This window comes from Eleutherodactylus coqui, chromosome 12, assembly GCF_035609145.1.
Source record: "Eleutherodactylus coqui strain aEleCoq1 chromosome 12, aEleCoq1.hap1, whole genome shotgun sequence".
NCBI classification, from domain to species: Eukaryota; Metazoa; Chordata; class Amphibia; order Anura; family Eleutherodactylidae; genus Eleutherodactylus; species Eleutherodactylus coqui.
Genome location: NC_089848.1, coordinates 23,039,977 through 23,059,098, shown reverse-complemented (window position 1 = coordinate 23,059,098; position 19,122 = coordinate 23,039,977). Strand labels below are relative to the sequence as shown.

Below are 19,122 nucleotides of genomic sequence, written 5' to 3'. Positions count from 1 at the left end.
TTATGACAAGCATAATGCTATGTAGTAGATAATAATATAGATTCTAGTCCATTTTACTAACAAAGTATATGCTATTATGCTCAGGAAAATGCGCAAAATAATATGAAAGAAGCAGAGAAAAAAGTCAAACCATTTTAAACGCTGTTAGTAAGTCCCATTTAGTAACAGAAAGGAAGGCGCTCCTATTTTTACACGTGCTGTTGTTTCTATTTAAATGCAGATTTTGTCCCTTTGTGGGAGAGGTGTAGGAACAAGACATTTAAAATGTAATTTGCTGTGTAATTGCAATTTTCATATGGGATAAATCTCGGTGTGCAATGTTTTTCTTTGAAGGAGGCAGTGAAATAATGTTGCTGCACTAATTCCTGTTACAGGGAGTTCCAACACAAGCCTTTATATTTTTCTTGCAATGCATGTTGCTTGGAAAGAGAAAATTGAGACGCTTTCCAACTATACAGAAATGGACTCCGTAAAGAGGAAGCCAATCTTGAGAAGTCATGTACCGGAAAAACTAACGGAAAATTATTTTTGCTGATCATTTTTGGAAAGCTAAATTAAATGACAATATTTAAAATGATATTTTAAAAATGTGGATACCCTGATATTTTTATAACTTTCATTGTCAATGAAAATACTTTAACACTGGACAACAGTTGGGCAATTAAGGCCAGTCTCACACGAACGGGTCGGATTCCGCTTGCGGAAGACCTGTGAGTGCTCACGGGATGGAATTGTGAATGGTCATGTATGCATGCAGTTTTCCACGTGGGTGTACACATATGGACAGAGTATCATCCGCGCAAAAGATAACTCTCAAGCTGTGAACGACATCAGAAAGTAGCATTATACCGACCAGGCAAAATCTCTCTCCTCTCTCCCATCTAGAATTAGCTGTGATTTTTCTTCCACTCGCGGAATACGTAATTCATACCCGCCGATGTGAAAGACACTTGAAACTATATGCCTTTTAATGCCAGCGTATTATCCCGGATCGTGCATGGACAATGACTGCGAAATCCGGAATTTAAATCCGGTCATTCGAAACCGGCCATACTGACCCAATGATTATCGCTCCAGTTATTTCACACAGCAGCAATGATCACCTACTGAATGGCAAAGCAATGCTCTGGGATCTCTTCTGGCCGCCTGCCTCCATCCACAGATGAAGGACTGCACGTTTTAATGGGCCATCAGTCTCTTTATCTTTGGTGGGCTTGTTGTTAGCCATTTAGTCATTCAATACCCTCAGCAACCTTAAAGGCGAGCTCCCTCCCATGTTGGTGGGCTAAAAACCAAGCAACTCCAACAAGTTCATGATTCTCGTTCACTTGCCCTGTTGTGTTCTGCTTTTACATGGGGCAACAGTTGCCCATAATTGATCTTTTGGCTGATTATTTAGGTGATTATTGGTTTCTGTAGAAGTACCCTAACTGTATGAAAAAAAAATCTTGCTATATTCCAGTTTCCATATTGACCACTGATCAGATAATACCTCTATTGTTCACCTGGAGGCAAATAACACAGAATTGCATAATTGAAAATAGGTGATGGATAGCAGTGTTCCACCTCCCTCCCCAACTTTCAGTCACAATGATCGCTGCACACTTTATAGAGCATGCCCACAATGCTCTTCCAGTCACGTTGATTTCTAGTGTGCCTTTAAATGCATGTCTGCCCTTTAGAGTTGCAAATTATGCCAATGACATTGTTCCACTCTCAAATATGATTCCTAATCTAGATAATGTCTTTAAATTTATGGCCAATATATGTTCCTAAACTACGCTACAAGTAATATATCTATAACAGAAATGTTTTATTATAATCTCGAAAGTATTCTTAAACAAACCAGAATCCAACAAGGATAATAATATAAAGATGTCAATTCTATATGAATTTTGGCTCTATATTAATATTTTCCTTAAAAATGTCTAAAAAGAAGACCTTTGTGACATGTGACTGCTCATACTGACTTTTACTTGACTAATTTCCAAAATCAATAGAAAAAAAAAGTAAGTATTAAAAGCCCGGCGTATATAGCTGCAACAGACAACACTATTTAGTGGAAGCAATCTTGAGTCTGTGTGAGAAATTTCATATAGATTCTGTTTCATTATTTTCAACATGTATTGCTTGGCTTAAAATAAACTATTAACCTGTATTTGCATATCGCAGGAAATGGAAAAGAAGGCAAAATATCAACTCCAAAGAAGGAAGCTTGACCCAGTTCCAAAGTCAGATTCACATCTTTCAAATTATAGTTCTAAAAGCATTAACACACTTTAGAAATTGGCATGGTCATAAATCTCATTTCCATATCAATGCCAGCCAGACTATTATAATTTCACAATCAATTTTGCAATACATACATTATGTGAATATTCAGAGTACTATAATGAGATAGTCCAACTTCTAAATCAGGAGCTTTCAGAAAGCTGGGAAAATAAATATGCAAATACTCTTTGTTGGAATAAATGTGATGGTCAATGTAATCATTGTAATCAATTAGACTAAATACATGACTTCACTGCTTTAGGAAACAAATAATTGATGGTCAAGAAAATTAAAATTAGGCTCTATTTTATGTGTCAGTGAGAATTTTCTGAAATCAAAAAATAGGGATTTTTAATTAGTATACAACATGGAAAGCTGTTAAGTCTAAAAGGTCTATTGATGGTATTCACAGTTGCTCCTATGCTGCCAACACGAGGTGTGATATTTTCCATAAACAATTGAATTCCAACCAGTTATACTAATGAGGCATACTACTATTAACCTCCTGTGTGCATTGTACAAATATACATGCAAATGGAATTACAGCAGGCACCAATGTGATAACATTGGCATTTGGCTTTCAGTACCATCTCTATGCCGATGACACCCAGTTATACACCTCCTCTCACGACGCCATAGCAACATTCCTCCAGAACACCACTGACTGTCTGTCCGCTGTCTCTAAGACTATGTCCTCTCTAATCCTAAAACTGAAACTCTCAAAAACTGACCTACTGATGATTCCACCCTCTACTAACTGACCTCATCCTGACATCTCCATCTCAGTGTGTGGCACCACCATAACTCCAAGACAGCATGCCCACTGACTTGGGATTATATTCAACCCCAATCTCTCCTCTCCCCCCCCCCCCCCCCTATATCTAATCTTTTGCCTGAACATGTCAGCTACATTTCAGGAACATCACAAGAATCTGCAATGATTCAATGAATGGCTGTAATTGGTTCCTCAAGTGCTGGCTCTGATTGGCTGAGCTGCTCGCTCTGATTGGCTGTAGGAAGCTCTGCAGGAGAACTTCAAGCAACTGCTGGAGCGCTTCAGGGGAGACGCGCGAGAAGCTGGACAGCACCGGAGAGGTGATGTATTCCTTTTTAAAAATTTTTTTTAATGCAGCTAGGGCTTAGTTTAGACCTTTTACAGTAGGATTTTTGTGTGAGGCAATGCAACACATAGAAAGGCTCCATAGAGAAACATGGGCTATAAAAAAAAAACAACAAAAAAAAAAAACGCAAATCGTAGCTGTATAGAGCATGCCTCGATTTTGCAGTCTTGCAATGTCACAGGCTACAAAACATTGCTGGTATGGAAGAACCCAAAGGAAAGCATGGGCTTGTGTGGAAGCGGCCTTATGAAGACATCCAGCACTATGGTCCAGCCAATAAAAAACATTCTTTGTTACACCAAAATTTTGGCATATTTTAAAGCTCCTCTAAGCCACTCCCTTTTCCACAGACTATGAGAAATAGAAAAAAAAGGAGTGGAGCTATCCTAGTGAAGGTTAGGTGCAGTAGGAATTAGTTTACCCTTGTCCTAGTTGAATGTCTTGACGATGGAGTGGCAAGAGTGGTATATGCATGAAATGGTAGGTGTCGTCAACCTAAGAAACATTCAAGCAGTAGGTAGACATGTATAGCTCGGAATGGTGAAGACTGTAAAACTGGGAATGAGGCTCGACCCTTCGATGAACATACACATACTCAAATAGTGTCAGGTTAATTTCTCTATTTTTATTGATAAAACCAACTAATAAAACATCTTTCGAAGTATCACAATGTTTCTTCTTCAGTAGTGCTCGGGACACCCACTGTTGTAGTGCAGAGGAAGGGCAAGACATGTGTGTGGGAGAAATTGCTTAGGTTGTCAAAACTGTCCAGTAAAGCAAAAAGCATGTCTAATGGCAAAAACACATTGCCGTAGGCACGACTACACTCGGCATTACAGATTGTAGATGCACCTGAAGGAACATTTCTTCTCCCTCGCCGGCAGTTCAAACTCCGCGCCAGAGTGCAGGAGTTTGAAAAAAGAGTCGGGAAGATAGTGGCTGCCTAATCATTCCCGCACAATGCATACCCTACATGCGGGGAAGATAGGGCAGGCCTTATCTTTTCTTGGCCATAGTATTCACAGCCAAGAAATTCCAGCAGTGGAAACAAAAGCCCTGAACTCCTAGTAAAATCAATGGTTTAGTTGTGTCTCCTTATACGGTCGTGATTATCATGGCTGTACAGGGGAAGAAAAACACGTCCATGTATTTTTGTTCACGTAATACACAGTAGCAAGATCCCAAAGACTTTAATGTTGCTGCTCACACAAGCCGTGCAAAATATGCGCTTGAAAAAAAAAATCTTGGCGCACATTAAGATAGTGTATGGGGAGTGGCAGCATGCAATAAGTAGGCATATAATTGCGTACATGCTGCATGCTCAAGTGCAAGAGATACGCGTACGGCACGCCGACAAGCAGGTGTATAACGCCTAGCCTAAGTGCCATAATGCAAAACAGGAGAATACTTAGTATTGGAGGCACATTTATTAACAAACTCCTTACAGATGAAATTAATAAACCGGAATGTAACATTTGTATTTCCAGTAGATTCCGCAGCATCGTGTATTCAGTAATTGCATTCAGCTGAAATGATACTATATATTTAATGAATTGGAGACAACTTACCCGATCCTCACTGTTTTATCATCTCCCAAAGTTTTGACAAAGGCAGTAAAATATACCGCACGCAATTATTTAAAACCGTACTTATTCAGATGGATGAAGGAACCAGTCATTGTTTGATTAGAAAATATAACTATATCCTACCCCATATTACAAAGTTATAAATTCACTTATTAATTTCAAACTAATAACTAAATCCGATCGTTTCTGCTGATATTAACTTCTCTAATATTTAGCGCACATTAATTCTGCAGAAGGCAATGTGAATTCTGACAGCCGTGAGATAATACAAATGTTTATGGTTCGGAATCTTATTTTAATAAACATTATATCAGAAATTGAAGTATCAGTTGCTACAAAGTATAACCCCGGTGAAAACACGTGGGCGATACAGCAGTGTGCGGCAACAGGAAAACCATTTTCTGAACAGATAATATCCACAGGGGACATTTGTCTGCAGCTTGAGTAGTCAGGTTTTATAAATGCAATTCATTGTTAACCCTTTAGTGACTCGCCTATTTTGTACCTTAAGGACCAAGCGATTTTCACTGTCGCGTTGCAAGATCCATAACTCGTTGACACAGCCGCAAGGCGGCTTGTTTTTCGTGCGATCAGTTGTATTTAATTTGGAGATGGAAAAACCTTCTAGAAAGTCTAGCATTGTTTTTTAGGTTTTGTTTTCACGAAATTCACCATGCAGTAAAAATATGATCAAAATCTTTCTGTATTTCCTACATGATTAGGTTTTGTTTGTGTGTGTGTATTTCGGATAGTTAGAAACAAGAATCTTTGCAATGCTCTGTGTACAGTCTATAGAACACAGCACAGCAGAGGTTCCTCCTACCAGTCCTGCGAGGATTGAGAATCAGATATACAACCTGTAGAGGGAAAAATTAGGCTGATTTACATGGTAGACGAGGAGGCCGTTGTCAGGCCTCCGGCTGTCATGTTGACCCATTGATACCTTATCGATAGGTGACAGGAAGAGCCTCCTGTCCCTGTCATCTGCCTACATAATACAGTTGCTTTTGATTGTGGAATGTAAGGGGTTAAACTACTAGGACCTAAGGTTTCTCTAGATTTTATTATGCTATGGATTAAAAAGTATTTTTGACAAGAAAAAAGCTAAATCTCCCTTAATTTGTGAAAATACACAACATCAAAGAAGTAGAAAGTGTTCAAAGAAGGGCGACCAAGCTTACATGAAGTCCAAAAATCGGATTACACCCTATACAACAACACTCTGATATCTATCCTTTAACCAACTGTAAATTCACCAGATTATTAAGGGATTAAGTCCAATTTAAAATAACATATCTACTAACTCTGTGTGCAAAACTATATGAAAGGCTTTACTTCAATCCAGACAGGTGATATCCATGGCACCATCTTCATCCACCATGTTTGTGATATAGTCAAAAAAATCAATGAGATTAGTTTCACATTATCCGCACTGTTTAGCATCATGGCCCTTAATGGTCAGTTTTCCCTGAGCTAGTGGGTGGAGACTAGTTGCTTTGATGTCTCCCATGTATTGCACACAGCAGCGGCAAGAGGGCCAGACAACAGAACTGAGCAATGTAGGTATGACTCCAGCACGAAGTTAAATTGATAAGTTACTAAAAGTTGCAGCAGCATCTGTGTGTGTTTCTTTGCTTCTCCCTCTCCAGCATCTTCCTCCCTCTCCTCTCTACCGACTTCTATGGGTAGTATCTGTAAGTGTACAGATGTCTGTGTACAGATTCTATCAGTGTATTCAAAGTGAATGATCAACGCAGAGGGAAGAGAACTGGCTGATAACTAAAGAAAGGCATTTCTCTTTAATATGATATATTACAAAATTTGTTCTATTTGCTTCTACTAAAGATTTATGGGGAAAAAAAGCATATTTTGCTGTCTGAACTGTAATGGCTGTAAAAGTGGACAGATTTATGAAAAGGTTAGACATCTTCCTTGATAACACAACATTCGGAGTGCTAATAGTAAAGTAGAATGTCTGATTGGCAGGAAGGATTTTTTCGATTGCATGGCAAATTGGTCTACATCACCGAAGGTTGGTTAAACTTGATGGACTACGTATTTGTTTTTGAGTCTATCAACTATATAACTGTGAAAGCTAACTTTATTTTCTCTAGTTTCTCATATTCCCTCAAGTGAACAAATAACATAGCTAAAAAATATAGCAACTAGAAGCAAACTGAAATTGAAGAATTTACTTAAATATTACTAAACAATTCAGCTTGGTAATCCGTACTTTTTGTTGCCAAATGGCTTGGAATTCTTAAGTGCTCATATAAAAACAATTTCACAGGTAATGAGCGGCATGGGTAGGTGAAATGATTAGATTCCCATTTAAATTCATGAATTTCACAACAGAACGAGCTTCAAAACAGTTTAGTAAATAGTACAGGATTCCTGCAATTCTAGCATACTTGGAAATTGTGTTTTACTGATTGGACAATGCGTTTCATATTCTAATTCATAACTACAGGCAGCTCGGGCTATAACTTCTGGGGATACTGTAAAAGCAATCAATCTTTGCATGGCTCAAAAAAATCATTCTATACACTACAGTGATAATGATTTATCGTAAGATCTTCAAAGAGAACTGATAGCAATGTTAGGAGTTTGTGCTTCAGCATGTAGAAAATACCTGTGCATGTATATGAGTATTTAATGTGTGGCTGACCTAATGGGGCTATATTGGGTTAACCCTTATCGACCTTGGATCTGAAAATGGCAAAAATGATTGAAATAGACATTAACTTTTCAAAAAACTTGTGCTTATGTAATAGCCAGTGTGATGACTGGCAAGCCTGCAATTTACTTTATTTACCTAAAATGTAATTTTTGTGCTGAAAAATCACTCTAAAGTGCTGTCTCTCTTCCCCTTATCTTGCGGTCTGCTTCCACATGATTGACAGAGGACACAAGGATGCCAAAGCTGGAGGAAGAGTCATTTTGCTCTTTGTACTGTATGCAGAAAGCAGAGAGGAGAGGGAGGAGGGAGAGAGACTCACACACAGATATGAATGGTAATTCTAATTGTGAGATATCTGTTCCTTTCTATACACATAGACACTGCTCAATCTTTCTGTATCTCCTACATGATTAGGTTATGTCTGTGTGTGTACATCAGACAGCCAGAAACAAGAATCTGTGCAATGATCTGTGTACAGTCTATAGAACACAGCACATCACAGGTTCCTCCTACCAGTCCTGTGAGGACTGAGAATCCGATATACAACATTTGGAGGGGAATATTGGGAAAATACAAGATACAAATCATATAATGGCCAGAAAGAATTATATTCCTTACATACACACAGCAGCTTATTCTGAGAGGTTATCTGAAAAGTCAGGTATGCCTTAAGTTATACTGATTCATATTTCACCTTATTTCTAAGATTCTGAATTCTATGTATTATATCTCTACAAGTTTAACTTATGGGATATCAGAAAAAGTAAAGGTAAAAAGTATATAAATGGATCATTTCAAAAATAACATTTAAGGTCCAGGTTTTATTTGCAGCTTAAAAATGTAGACATGTTTGCATTCGCTTTCTACTGCATTTTGATGTATTGGGAAAAGGGGCATACTGTATACTGGCAGTACAATAAAGTAGTGACCACTAACAAAACATGCAGTTTGGATAATGGTTTGATGTGCAAGCAAATACATAAGTTATAAATCACGAACTCTGCAATTTGTGCAGAACTAGGAAAAAGAAACAACCATACCCTAGCTAATCCTGACAGATCTCATTGATTTATAATGGGTCAGTCAGGTTTTCATTACCTTTACATGATAGAATAGTGAGGGAGAATATTCTTTTATGGCCATCAAAGAGCAACTGAAAGCTGACATAAAGAATTCACAGAAGTGTGACCCTTCCCATCAACTTCCCTGATTTAGATCATGGCCTGATTGGTGGCCAAAGCTATGTGTGGGAACCCAGCCAAAGACATTATTGTAGGCAGTGACAAACAGAAATTGATGCACAAATGAGAAAGAGGAAGCCGAGGTGATGGAGTTCAGAAGTCAAGAGGTAGAGCACTGGAACACTAAACAATAATGGATGCGAGATAATAGCTAAGAACGTCAGATAATAGAACTTTACTTTCTCAAAGTACCATTCGGGATTCACTTTCTCATAAATCAAAAGCAGATGCACGGAGTTCCAACAATAGCACTGTAACCACAACCAGAATCAGAACACATGCCAGTACAAACAACACTGTTTAAAAACCTGAATGGTAAAGGGGTTGTGTCACAAAAATTGTTTAGAATTAAGTGCCGCCCATATATAATTAAACTTATTAAAAAATGTTTGCTATCCCCAGATATTCCAGCACTAATTTTAGAATAGCGCCACCTGTTGTTTCCATTCTGTGTCCATCTCTGTAATAGTTCCAAGGTGATTGCACATACTCAGTCTTGCTTCTTTCTACTCCACTAGGTATGTGGAAGGATCCCTGGTGTGGTGAGCGACTACTTCCGAAGCTCCAGCATCCAGTCTAAAGTCTAAAGAGATGCTGAGCTCGTGATTATTGAGTGCATAGAATGCATAGAAGCAAGACTGAGTAGATATGACCACCTTGAAACGTTTAATGAGGTAGACCGGACACAGAAAGGCTGTTCAACAGAAACAGCAGGTGGCGCTATACTAAGATTAGTCCTGGTTAGAGATGAGCGAGCATGCTCAGTAAGGGCAGTTACTCGAGAGAGCACCGCTATTTTCAAGTGACTGGATGCTCGTCAGAGAAATTTTTTTGGGGGGGGGCACAGAGGTAAGCGGGGGGTTGCGGAGGGGAGCGGTGGTGGGGGGGGGTAGGGGGATCTCTCTCACTCTCCCCCCCACAGCCCCCTGCAGGCCCCTCCCCCTAAATTTTCTCCAAGGAGCATTCAGTTACTCGAAATTAGCGGTGCTCTCTCGAGTAACTGCCCTTACTGAGCATGCTCGCTCATGTCTAGTCCTGGTATATCTGGGGATATAAACATTTTTTTACTAAATGTAAATACAAAAATATTTATAGTTATGGGCTGAATTCAACTATTGACAATATTTCCATAGAACAATCCTTTAAAATACAAGGGAGCCAGTGTGGAACTCACCACTACTCTCCACTATAAATAAGCATTGGGAAGTTTACGGGTTAAGAAACGAAAATGTTAACAATTAGTGTTGTACAGACTACCTGCACACAACTCCTACATTTATTTCATGCTAGGCAATGAAGTGGCAAGGTATCCATCAAACTAAGAAAACAAGGTGGACATATAGATGTATGCAATACTATAACAAAGCCAAAGGGAGGTAGTTAAATAGACAAGCCACAATGTCTATTATTTTATATCCGTCCTTTGAAATATTCCAGTAGTTGGTAATGCAGTTTAACATTGTGGAGTAATTGTCTTTTTTCAATGCTATCGATGAGCATTTATTTAGAAAGAAGTCTACAGAAGATGCATGAGATTCAGAGCCGCTTAAATACAGTATGTTGACGAGACTTTGGTCCTACCTGGTGAGTTGAGCAGTCTTGACATCTTACAAGAGTAGGATATATACTGTTCACATTTCTCTGCGCTGTTTGTGATGGTGGAGATCTGATCCATAGATGCATTGTAATTCAGTTGTACCACTACTCGTTTCTCTTTGGTGGCACCTGGTACTGATGTTTCAGGTTTCAAATCATGGTATAAGGTTGTCCACACTTTATCCTCTGCGGAAAAGATAAAAATTAGCTGTGTGAAGATGACTGTGTAAAGATGACTACAGTTATTCATGATTTTTGCATGTGTATTGATTTTAAAGCAACGCTCCAATCCAAAAACAAAGGTGGCCACAGCAGCTTCTCTGACTGGCTGATGCACACTGTGCAATAGTATACATCATTAGTCCAAGCCACTATACACCTGCTTTGATTAACTAGTGCAGTCCACATGAGCAGTGCTTTATAGTCACATCAGCAGGTAGTGTCTTAGATTACTGATGCATACTATACACAGTATGCATCAGGTAGTTAGAGAAATGGTTCAGCCACGTGTCAGGTTGTGCTGCTGGGATCTGTTGTTTTACAGGTTTCCAGGAGCACGCCTTCACAGGTGTGGAATAATTGTGCTGGCTGGGTATGGATTTCTCCAGCCAGCCAATCTCCATTGGTCTGCTATACCGGTCTATATATACCAGCCCCTGTGGAAGAGGAAGCAGGTATCCCTTCACTCTAGGGTTTGGTTTTCGTGCATGCCTGTTATGTGTTGTGTGTTTATAGGTGTGAACATGTGAACAGTGTCATGTTCAGTGTCTGTGCAGGTGGCTGGACATCAGGGACATCAGGTGTGAACAGGCATGTTCACTGTATATCTGTGTGAACAGTGATGTGTTCTGTGGGTCTACGCAGGTGGCCAGACATTAGGTATGAACAGTCATGTTCTGTGTTGCATGCTATCCTTAGAGCGTTGGTGTGAACTGTATCCTGCTGTGGATCATTTGCCATCTAAAGTGAGGTAGGTACCTAGGTTCCAGTGCAGGGTTGTCCTTATCGGGATGATCACCCTGCTTTCAAGCTGGTGTCATGCGGAAGTTGTCTCATTACAGTATGGACCGGCAAGACAACGAGGACCATTGAGGTGGGTTTGCGGGCTTAAAGGGGTTGTCCCGCACCTAAACAGTAAAAATTTTTTTTGCCCAGTCCCCCAGGTACTCCAAAGGAATACCGCTGCCATGTGTTATTTAAAAAAAAAAATCTCTTACCTGAATCCCCGTTCAGCATCTTTAAAAAGTCTTCTGTCCAAGATGGCGCCGCTGGTCTTCTCCCACGGTGCACCACGGGTCTTCTCCCATGGTGCACCGTGGATGTTCTTCTGCAGTCTGCGTCCACTGCCGATTACAGCCACCCCATTGGCTGATCGGCACCACGTGTCGGAGCTACGCGATGACGCGGAGAAAAGGGAGGAGCCAGGACGCAGCTCGTGAGCCCGGACCATCCAGAAGAGGAATCGTCTCTGCGCAAGCGCGACTGTTCCTGCGACCAGAGGAGAAGTTTGGTCGGCGCCATGGAAACGGGGACGCCAGCACAGGGGGGGACCCCTGTAGATAAGTAAATAACTTCTGTATGGCCAATATTTAATGCACGATGTATATTACAAAGTGCATTAATATGGCCATACAGAAGTGTTTAACCCCACTTGCTGCCGCGGGACAACCCCTTTAAGTGATTTGGTCAATCCACTAACTAATAACTTGTACTCTTATAGCTGTTCCATCTGGTTATGTGTGCAGCTGTGTATGGTGCATGTTTTAGTCATCAGTTAAGTCCTTTTGTTATGTCTGACCGTGAGTCCAGTTATCAGTATGCAGTTGCTCCCTTTGGTGTGCATTTGCATGAGATTTGCAGGTGTTGGATCTAGAGTTCCGCACGGACATAACACTACCTTTGGTTCTCCAGGACCGGATGGTTGCTTTAAATCTCTACATGCTTGAATGTTAGACACTGAGGATATTTTTTTCTTCTTTGTACAGCATCCTTTATAATGGATCTGTCATGTCTCCTGGGTCACCTTATCTGATATCAGCATAAGAGGAGATTACCAATTCAAAAGCCTTTTGCAAACACACTGTGATTGACAGCCTCGGCTGTAGACATGGAGAGTCGTTAATCTCACCATCGCTGACGGCGGTTGGAGGACTACATGCAAACATACATAAGGTTTCTCTGTGAGCCCTGGCAACAGTTAGACAGTTTTGTACATGGAAATAATGAAGGAAATCATACAAAACTGTATATGTAGAGCTAAGCATTTACCCCTCTATGTCCGCAAATAGTGGCATATAGAGACCTGACGGAGCAGCTTTGACCTACGGATGTAGCATTCATCACCATGGATAAAATAATGCAGTGCAGCGATAGCACCAACTGAAATGAACAGCTGTGCGACACAAATAGCGGAGAGATCCATGACGCACTATGCTATTAAAGGGGTTTACTAGGGAAATACTATTGATAACCAATCATCAAGAGAGGTCATCATTAGTTGATCAGCTGGAGTCTGCCACTTAGGAGTCTGGCTGAACAGCTGATTAGACACCCGTTGTCATTGTCACTACACACAGCGGTATGAAGAGGAAGCTGCTGCTTTAATTCCTGTGTAGTGGCTGGTGCTTGTAAATGCAGGTGCAACTTCCATTGATTTTAATGAGAGATGGACTTGCAGTTACAAGCGCTGACTACTACACCGGAGTCAGAGCCGCAGCATCTGCACCATACCTCTGTATGGAGTGGCAATTACAGCAAGTGCTCAAGCAGGGGTCCGAAGCGGTTGATTCCAGCTGATCAACTACTGATGACCAATCCTTAGGATACAAAATATAGTGTTAAGTCAGCAGTACAAACCGTATACCAATAATGGGAAAGTGTTAAAGATGTGCGCTGAAGGTAGGGATCCCGACTCCAAATCCAAACAATCCAAGAAAACAGAAGTCCAAGAGCAGCATAGAGGGTACAAACAGTAACATCAATCATAATACATCTTTATTTCTAGAGATGAGCAAGCATACTTGCTAAGGACAATCACTCGATCGAGCATTGTACTTAGTGAGTACCTGCCCGCTCGGAAGAAAAGGTTTGGCTGCCGGCGCAGGTGAGAGGTGAGTTGCGGCAGTGTGAGCAGGGGGGAGCGGGGGTGAGAGAGGGAGAGAGAGATCTCCCCTTCGTTCCTCCCCGCCGCTCCCCGCCCACCGCCGAATCTTTTCTTCCAAGCGGGCAGGTACTCGCTAAGGGCAATGCTCGATCGAGTAATTGCCCTTAGCGAGTATGCTCGCTCATCTCTATTTATTTCTCTACATATAGTGCTTCTGCAATCATGGTAGCAAATGCTACAGCACATCTGTAATACACCTTGATACACACAGATGTAGGAATATTTAAGTATATGTTTGTAACTAATTTGCATAATATGTCCACTCCAATATGAAGAAATGAGCAACCGAGCTATGTGAATTGCCTAGGCATGCTACATTAACACGGCAGCATGCTTTGCAGATTCATTTAACACCTGCTACATCTGCATCCATGTAATAAGTAGTTATCTCACATACTCATGGCATGCAGCTATTGGTTCCAGAGATTATTGGGAGTCACAGAGGTCATATCCTAGTGATAAACCTTAAATGCCTTAATGAGTTTAATCCATTGTATTTCTAATAATGGGTAATCTTATCCCTCTGGTATTTTTTAATTCAGCCCTTCATACATTTAACCAAGATCGTCCAACCGGGAATTGATTGACTATTACAAATATTATGTGAAGGGATTTAGATAATTAAAGAGATTCTGTCATCCATTGACTTCTGATCCACGCTAGTTGGCAGCACTTTGGCCATTTAGTTAGTACAATAGCACATATTGTTACAGCTTTGATAGGGCAGTTAACAGTCATGCAACAACACACTGACCATATATTTAGTTTGAGCAAGTCTTAGAATTTAACAACAGAATCTAGCAAAGGTTTTCTACAAATTCTTTGCCTTATATCCTACAAATAATGTCACTTTTAACTTTCAGATTTCAAATTAACATTCTTAGTGCTTCTGTTTAAATTGCTCATAGTGCTAATGACTTTGCCAGTGTAGTACTCTGCTAAAGTCTTAATTGCTACATATTTAGGTCCTTGCTCCATATTTTAGCACATTTTGCAATTTTCCAGGTGACGAAATGAGAATAATGTGCCACAAAATTGTTCTTTTCGGCTATATTTTAAATTTATCTTAACTCAGAATACAGAATTGCAGCAAACACTGCTCATTATTTACTTACTCATTAACTAGAGAAGTTGTAAATATAGCCCTGAACAAACCCTGGGAAAAACTTTTTCATTAACTGCATTATTTAGTCTCTAGGAAATAAGTGGATATTTAAGCTCATTTTGTTCTCTGAGTGAAGTACTTGCTTAGCAATGCAGATGAAAAGAGTGCCAAATAACACAACAGTTACTGTATGTGGGGAAGTGGATCCCCTTGTGAGTTAGCAAATGTCATTCTCTGCATGGAGACCCCTGGATCATCATGAAGAGATCTGCAATGTCATTGACTGTGGAGCAATCCACCTGGTCTCACACAATGAGGTTATCACTTGATATTTTCTCTTCTCGTCTCATTTGCTCGCAACGTCTCATGAAGGCTTCGTAAATTACCATACACAATGTGCCTGTGCTTTCAAATAAACAATGTATCTTCCAAAATAGGTTGAAATTCTGCAATGTAGACGAGGAAGATTATTTATTTCCCAGCTGTTCCCTTTTTCTGAATTGAGCTATTGCCAATACTAATATTACTTTCTATATCTTTTTTTTATATGAGCTGTGAGATTGAGCACAATTTCATGATCAAACAGTTCCATGGTTTAACTGGAGTACGGTGGCTGGAAATGACCTGAAAGTTGAAATTATCTGACAAATCGTATATTGAAGATCTCTTGTGAGGATGGTCAATCACTGAAGGTCTTGAAAGACATCACTTTGTTAGTAGAAGATGGCAGTGCAACCTAAAACAAGAATCTGTGGCGTATTTGAACAGGGTTAACCAAAAAGGTAACCCCTGCTTCACATTCTCATTGGTTTTAGGGTAACTATCACACACCATTGGAAAAATAAGTATTCCACATCTGCAAATAACTAGATTAGTAAATAATGAATGCCGGTTTGAATACATGAGGGCAAGTGCCTTTAATTGAAAAAAATAAAATAAAAATAAAAAGGATTGGGAACCCTGGCTTCAAAATACTCTGTGTTACATGCCTTCTCTATTAAATAGAGATGAGCGAGCATACTTGCTAAGGACAAATACTCGAGCGAGTATTGTCCTTTTCGAGTACCTTCCCGCTCGTGAGAAAAGATTCGGGTGCCGGCGGGGGTGAGTGGTGGGTTGCGGGAGTGAGCAGGAGGGAGCGGGGGTGGGGGGTGTGGGAGAGAGAGCGATCTTCCACCCATCTCCCCCGCCGGCAACCGAATCTTTTCTCACGAGCGGACAGGTACTCATAGTAACATAGTTCGTAAGGCCGAATGAAGACAATGTCCATCTAGTCCAGCCTGTCTATCCTCCTGTTTTGTTGATCCAGAGGAAGGCAAAAAACCCCAAGAGCAGAAGCCAATAGCCCTTTTGGGGAAAAAATTCCTTCCCGACTCCCTAATGGCAATCAGACTGTTCCCTGGATCAACGCCTAATAGTTCCTACCTGCCTGTATACCCGGATTAACAATTAACCTAAGATTTATATCCTGTAATATCCTTCCTCTCCAGAAAGACATCAAGTCCCCTTTTAAACTCCTCTAAGGATTTTGCCATCACCACGTCCTCAGGCAGAGAGTTCCACAGTCTAGCTGCTCTAACAGTAAAGAATCCCTTACTCGGAAAGGACAATACCCGCTCGAGTATTTGTACTTAGCGAGTATGCTCGCTCATCTCTACTATTAAATCATTGACATCCGCCAATCTTTTTACCTTGAACGTTTATCAACATTGATCATAACCGCTGCTCAGGAAAGATGTTACAGTACTGGAGGGGGTTCAAAGAAGGACAACTAAACAAATACATGGAATGGAGGGACTGGAATACCCAGAGAGGCTATCCAAATTGGGTTAATTTACCCTGGAAAAAAGACGGCTAAGAGGTTTATCCAATAACTATGTATAAATACATGAGGGGACAATACAAGGATCTCTCCCATGATCTGTTTACACCCAGGACTGCGACAGTAACAAGAGGGCATCTGCTACGTCTAGAAGAAAGCAGGTTTCATCGCCAACACAGAAAAGGGTTCTTTACTGTAAGAGCAGTGAGACTGTGGAACTCTCTGCCTGAGGATGTGGTGATGGCAAAATCCATAGAGGAGTTTAAAAGGGGACTTGATGTCTTTCTAGAGGGGAAGGATATTACAGGATATAAATCTTAGGTTATTGTTAATCCCGGTATACAGGCAGGTAGGAACTATTAGGGGTTGATCCAGGGATTAGTCTGATTGCCATTAGGGAGTTGGGAAGGCATTTTCCCCCAAAAGGGCTAATGGGCTCCTGCCTCTAGGAGTGTTTGCCTTCCTCTGGATCAACAACATGGATAGATTAATAGGTTGAACATACTATGTTACTATAACTAAGCCCAGTTCTACTTCTGTCGCTTGTTTTACTTATTTTACGTATTTTTCTTAACTTTGCTACCCAAAGTATTTCATTGTATTGCACAATTATTTACCTGTGTTTTCCATCTTTTTGATTTGCATAAATTTCCCAGAGGATCATTGCCTTATTTATCCTTACTCATCTTTTAGGTGTCCCCACACGCCTTCTGAGTGCTCTCCTTGGGGAGAGACTATGCCATCCCCTGATCCATTCACCCCCTAGGTGTCTCCACACACTTTTTGGGTGCTCTCTTTAAGGAGACATGACACCACTTCTGACCCACGTCAAAGCTTGGTCACCTGGTCGTTGGTGGATGGGCCAATATGATTTGATCAAATGATATACCAAGAACCTTGCATTATGTAATGTGGTTAGAGTATTGATTATAGGTATGTATACCTCTGATAGTAAATGTATTATGAGTGTTTTGCCGTTTTTGGTTTCTACCACCTCTGACCCACGTCATAGGCCCCTCACAGACTAAGCCAGAGACCTACTGCATACTGACAAGGGACAAGCAACCCAAAACAGTCTCTCTATGCATGGTTTCTTGCTTGGTTTAATATTCCCAATCATAGAGGACTTGTTGTAAAGTTACTTTGATTTGAAGGAATGCTGCCATCCAATAGATGGCACTGTAGAGGTATTTTTCCATCTTTCTGATTTACAAATCTGCATGCATATGCTTATCATATGTAACTTGTTCCTTTCAAATGTTATCAATATAATAAGAAACTTAATCCCCAAAAAAAAAAAGCTAATATGGTCATATACTAGTAATCCATTAGTTACAGCTTGGTAATTATACGGGTCAACATTTTAATGTTTTGCTGCACAAGCAGTTTTGTAAAATGGCAACGGATATTGCAGACATGTAGGTTTTCACTTTTGAATTAGCTTCTCAGAAAATGACAATCTTGTTGCTTTGTTTACGACACAAGATAAGATTTTTCCCATCATTTGCCGAGCAGCTAATTTAAAAGTGACAATCGATTTGACTGCACTTCCTGTTGGCACCCCTGCAAAAATGTCCATTTTAATAAGACAGAAAAGTATCAATACCATGTTAAATTTAAAATAAGAACGGTGTCTTAGATGCTTGTTTATATTCGGATTTACTAATATTTGGCCTTTTTTTTCAAAGAAACCAAAAAACCCAAGTTGGGCTGTAATTCCAGAATTGTCAGAAAACAGGGCATGTCTGGTCCCCTCTTGTACTGCTTATATTGTAACACTCCCCCTACCAAAGGGCTACTATTACATTTTTTTGATTCTGCCCACTTGCCATAATAAATAGAAAAAAAACTAACAACTCAGTGATTCTAATTCTAAAGTATTCGGCATTGATTCTCAGAACAAGAACAGCTCTCATGCATTCTCTCTAAATACTGTATGTAAACACTATGCAGGGTGATTCAAAAGTCAGGGCCATTAAGAATGTCTTCTTAACCCCTTAGTGACCACGCAATAGTCTTTTTACGTCCTGCCATTGCAGGATGTGTATGGAGGGATATAACGCTGCTATCTCCTTCCATACATCGCAGGTGTCAGCTGTTTATTACAGCTGACACCTGCGTGCCATAGTCCCGTCCGGCGATCGGGACTGTTAACCCTTTAAATGCCGCTGTCAAATCTGACAGCGGCATTTAAATTTCCCAAACGATGTTCAGGGGTCCCATACGGCCCCCCGCAGTGAGATCGGGGGAGCCGTGCAGGTGTCATGGCAGCCGGGGTTCTTCTGAAAGACCCCAGGTCTGTCATGGCAGAATGCCTATCAAGCCATCCCCGTGGGGTGGTTTGATAGGCTGCCTGTCAGAATGCAGTATGATGTAATGCTATGGCATTATATCATACTGCATAAGCGATCTAAGCATCGCTAGTTGTGGTCCCCCAGGAGGACTGAAAGAAAAAGTAAAAATAACAACAATAAAGTTTTACAGATTTTTTTTTCTTTTTTAAGTAATAAAAGTCCACCCCCCCCCCCCCACTTACC

At 40.4% G+C, this 19,122-nt stretch overlaps 1 protein-coding gene across 1 annotated transcript in view; it reads right to left on the bottom strand.

Moving 5' to 3' along the window:
- CNTNAP2 (contactin associated protein 2) overlaps nt 1-19,122 on the bottom strand; it is a 1,903,897-nt gene that overhangs the window by 533,596 nt on the left and 1,351,179 nt on the right. The window contains exon 13 of the mRNA XM_066585040.1: nt 10,481-10,681. Coding sequence (XP_066441137.1) covers nt 10,481-10,681 — 201 coding nt within the window. The remainder of the gene's footprint in view (nt 1-10,480; nt 10,682-19,122) is intronic.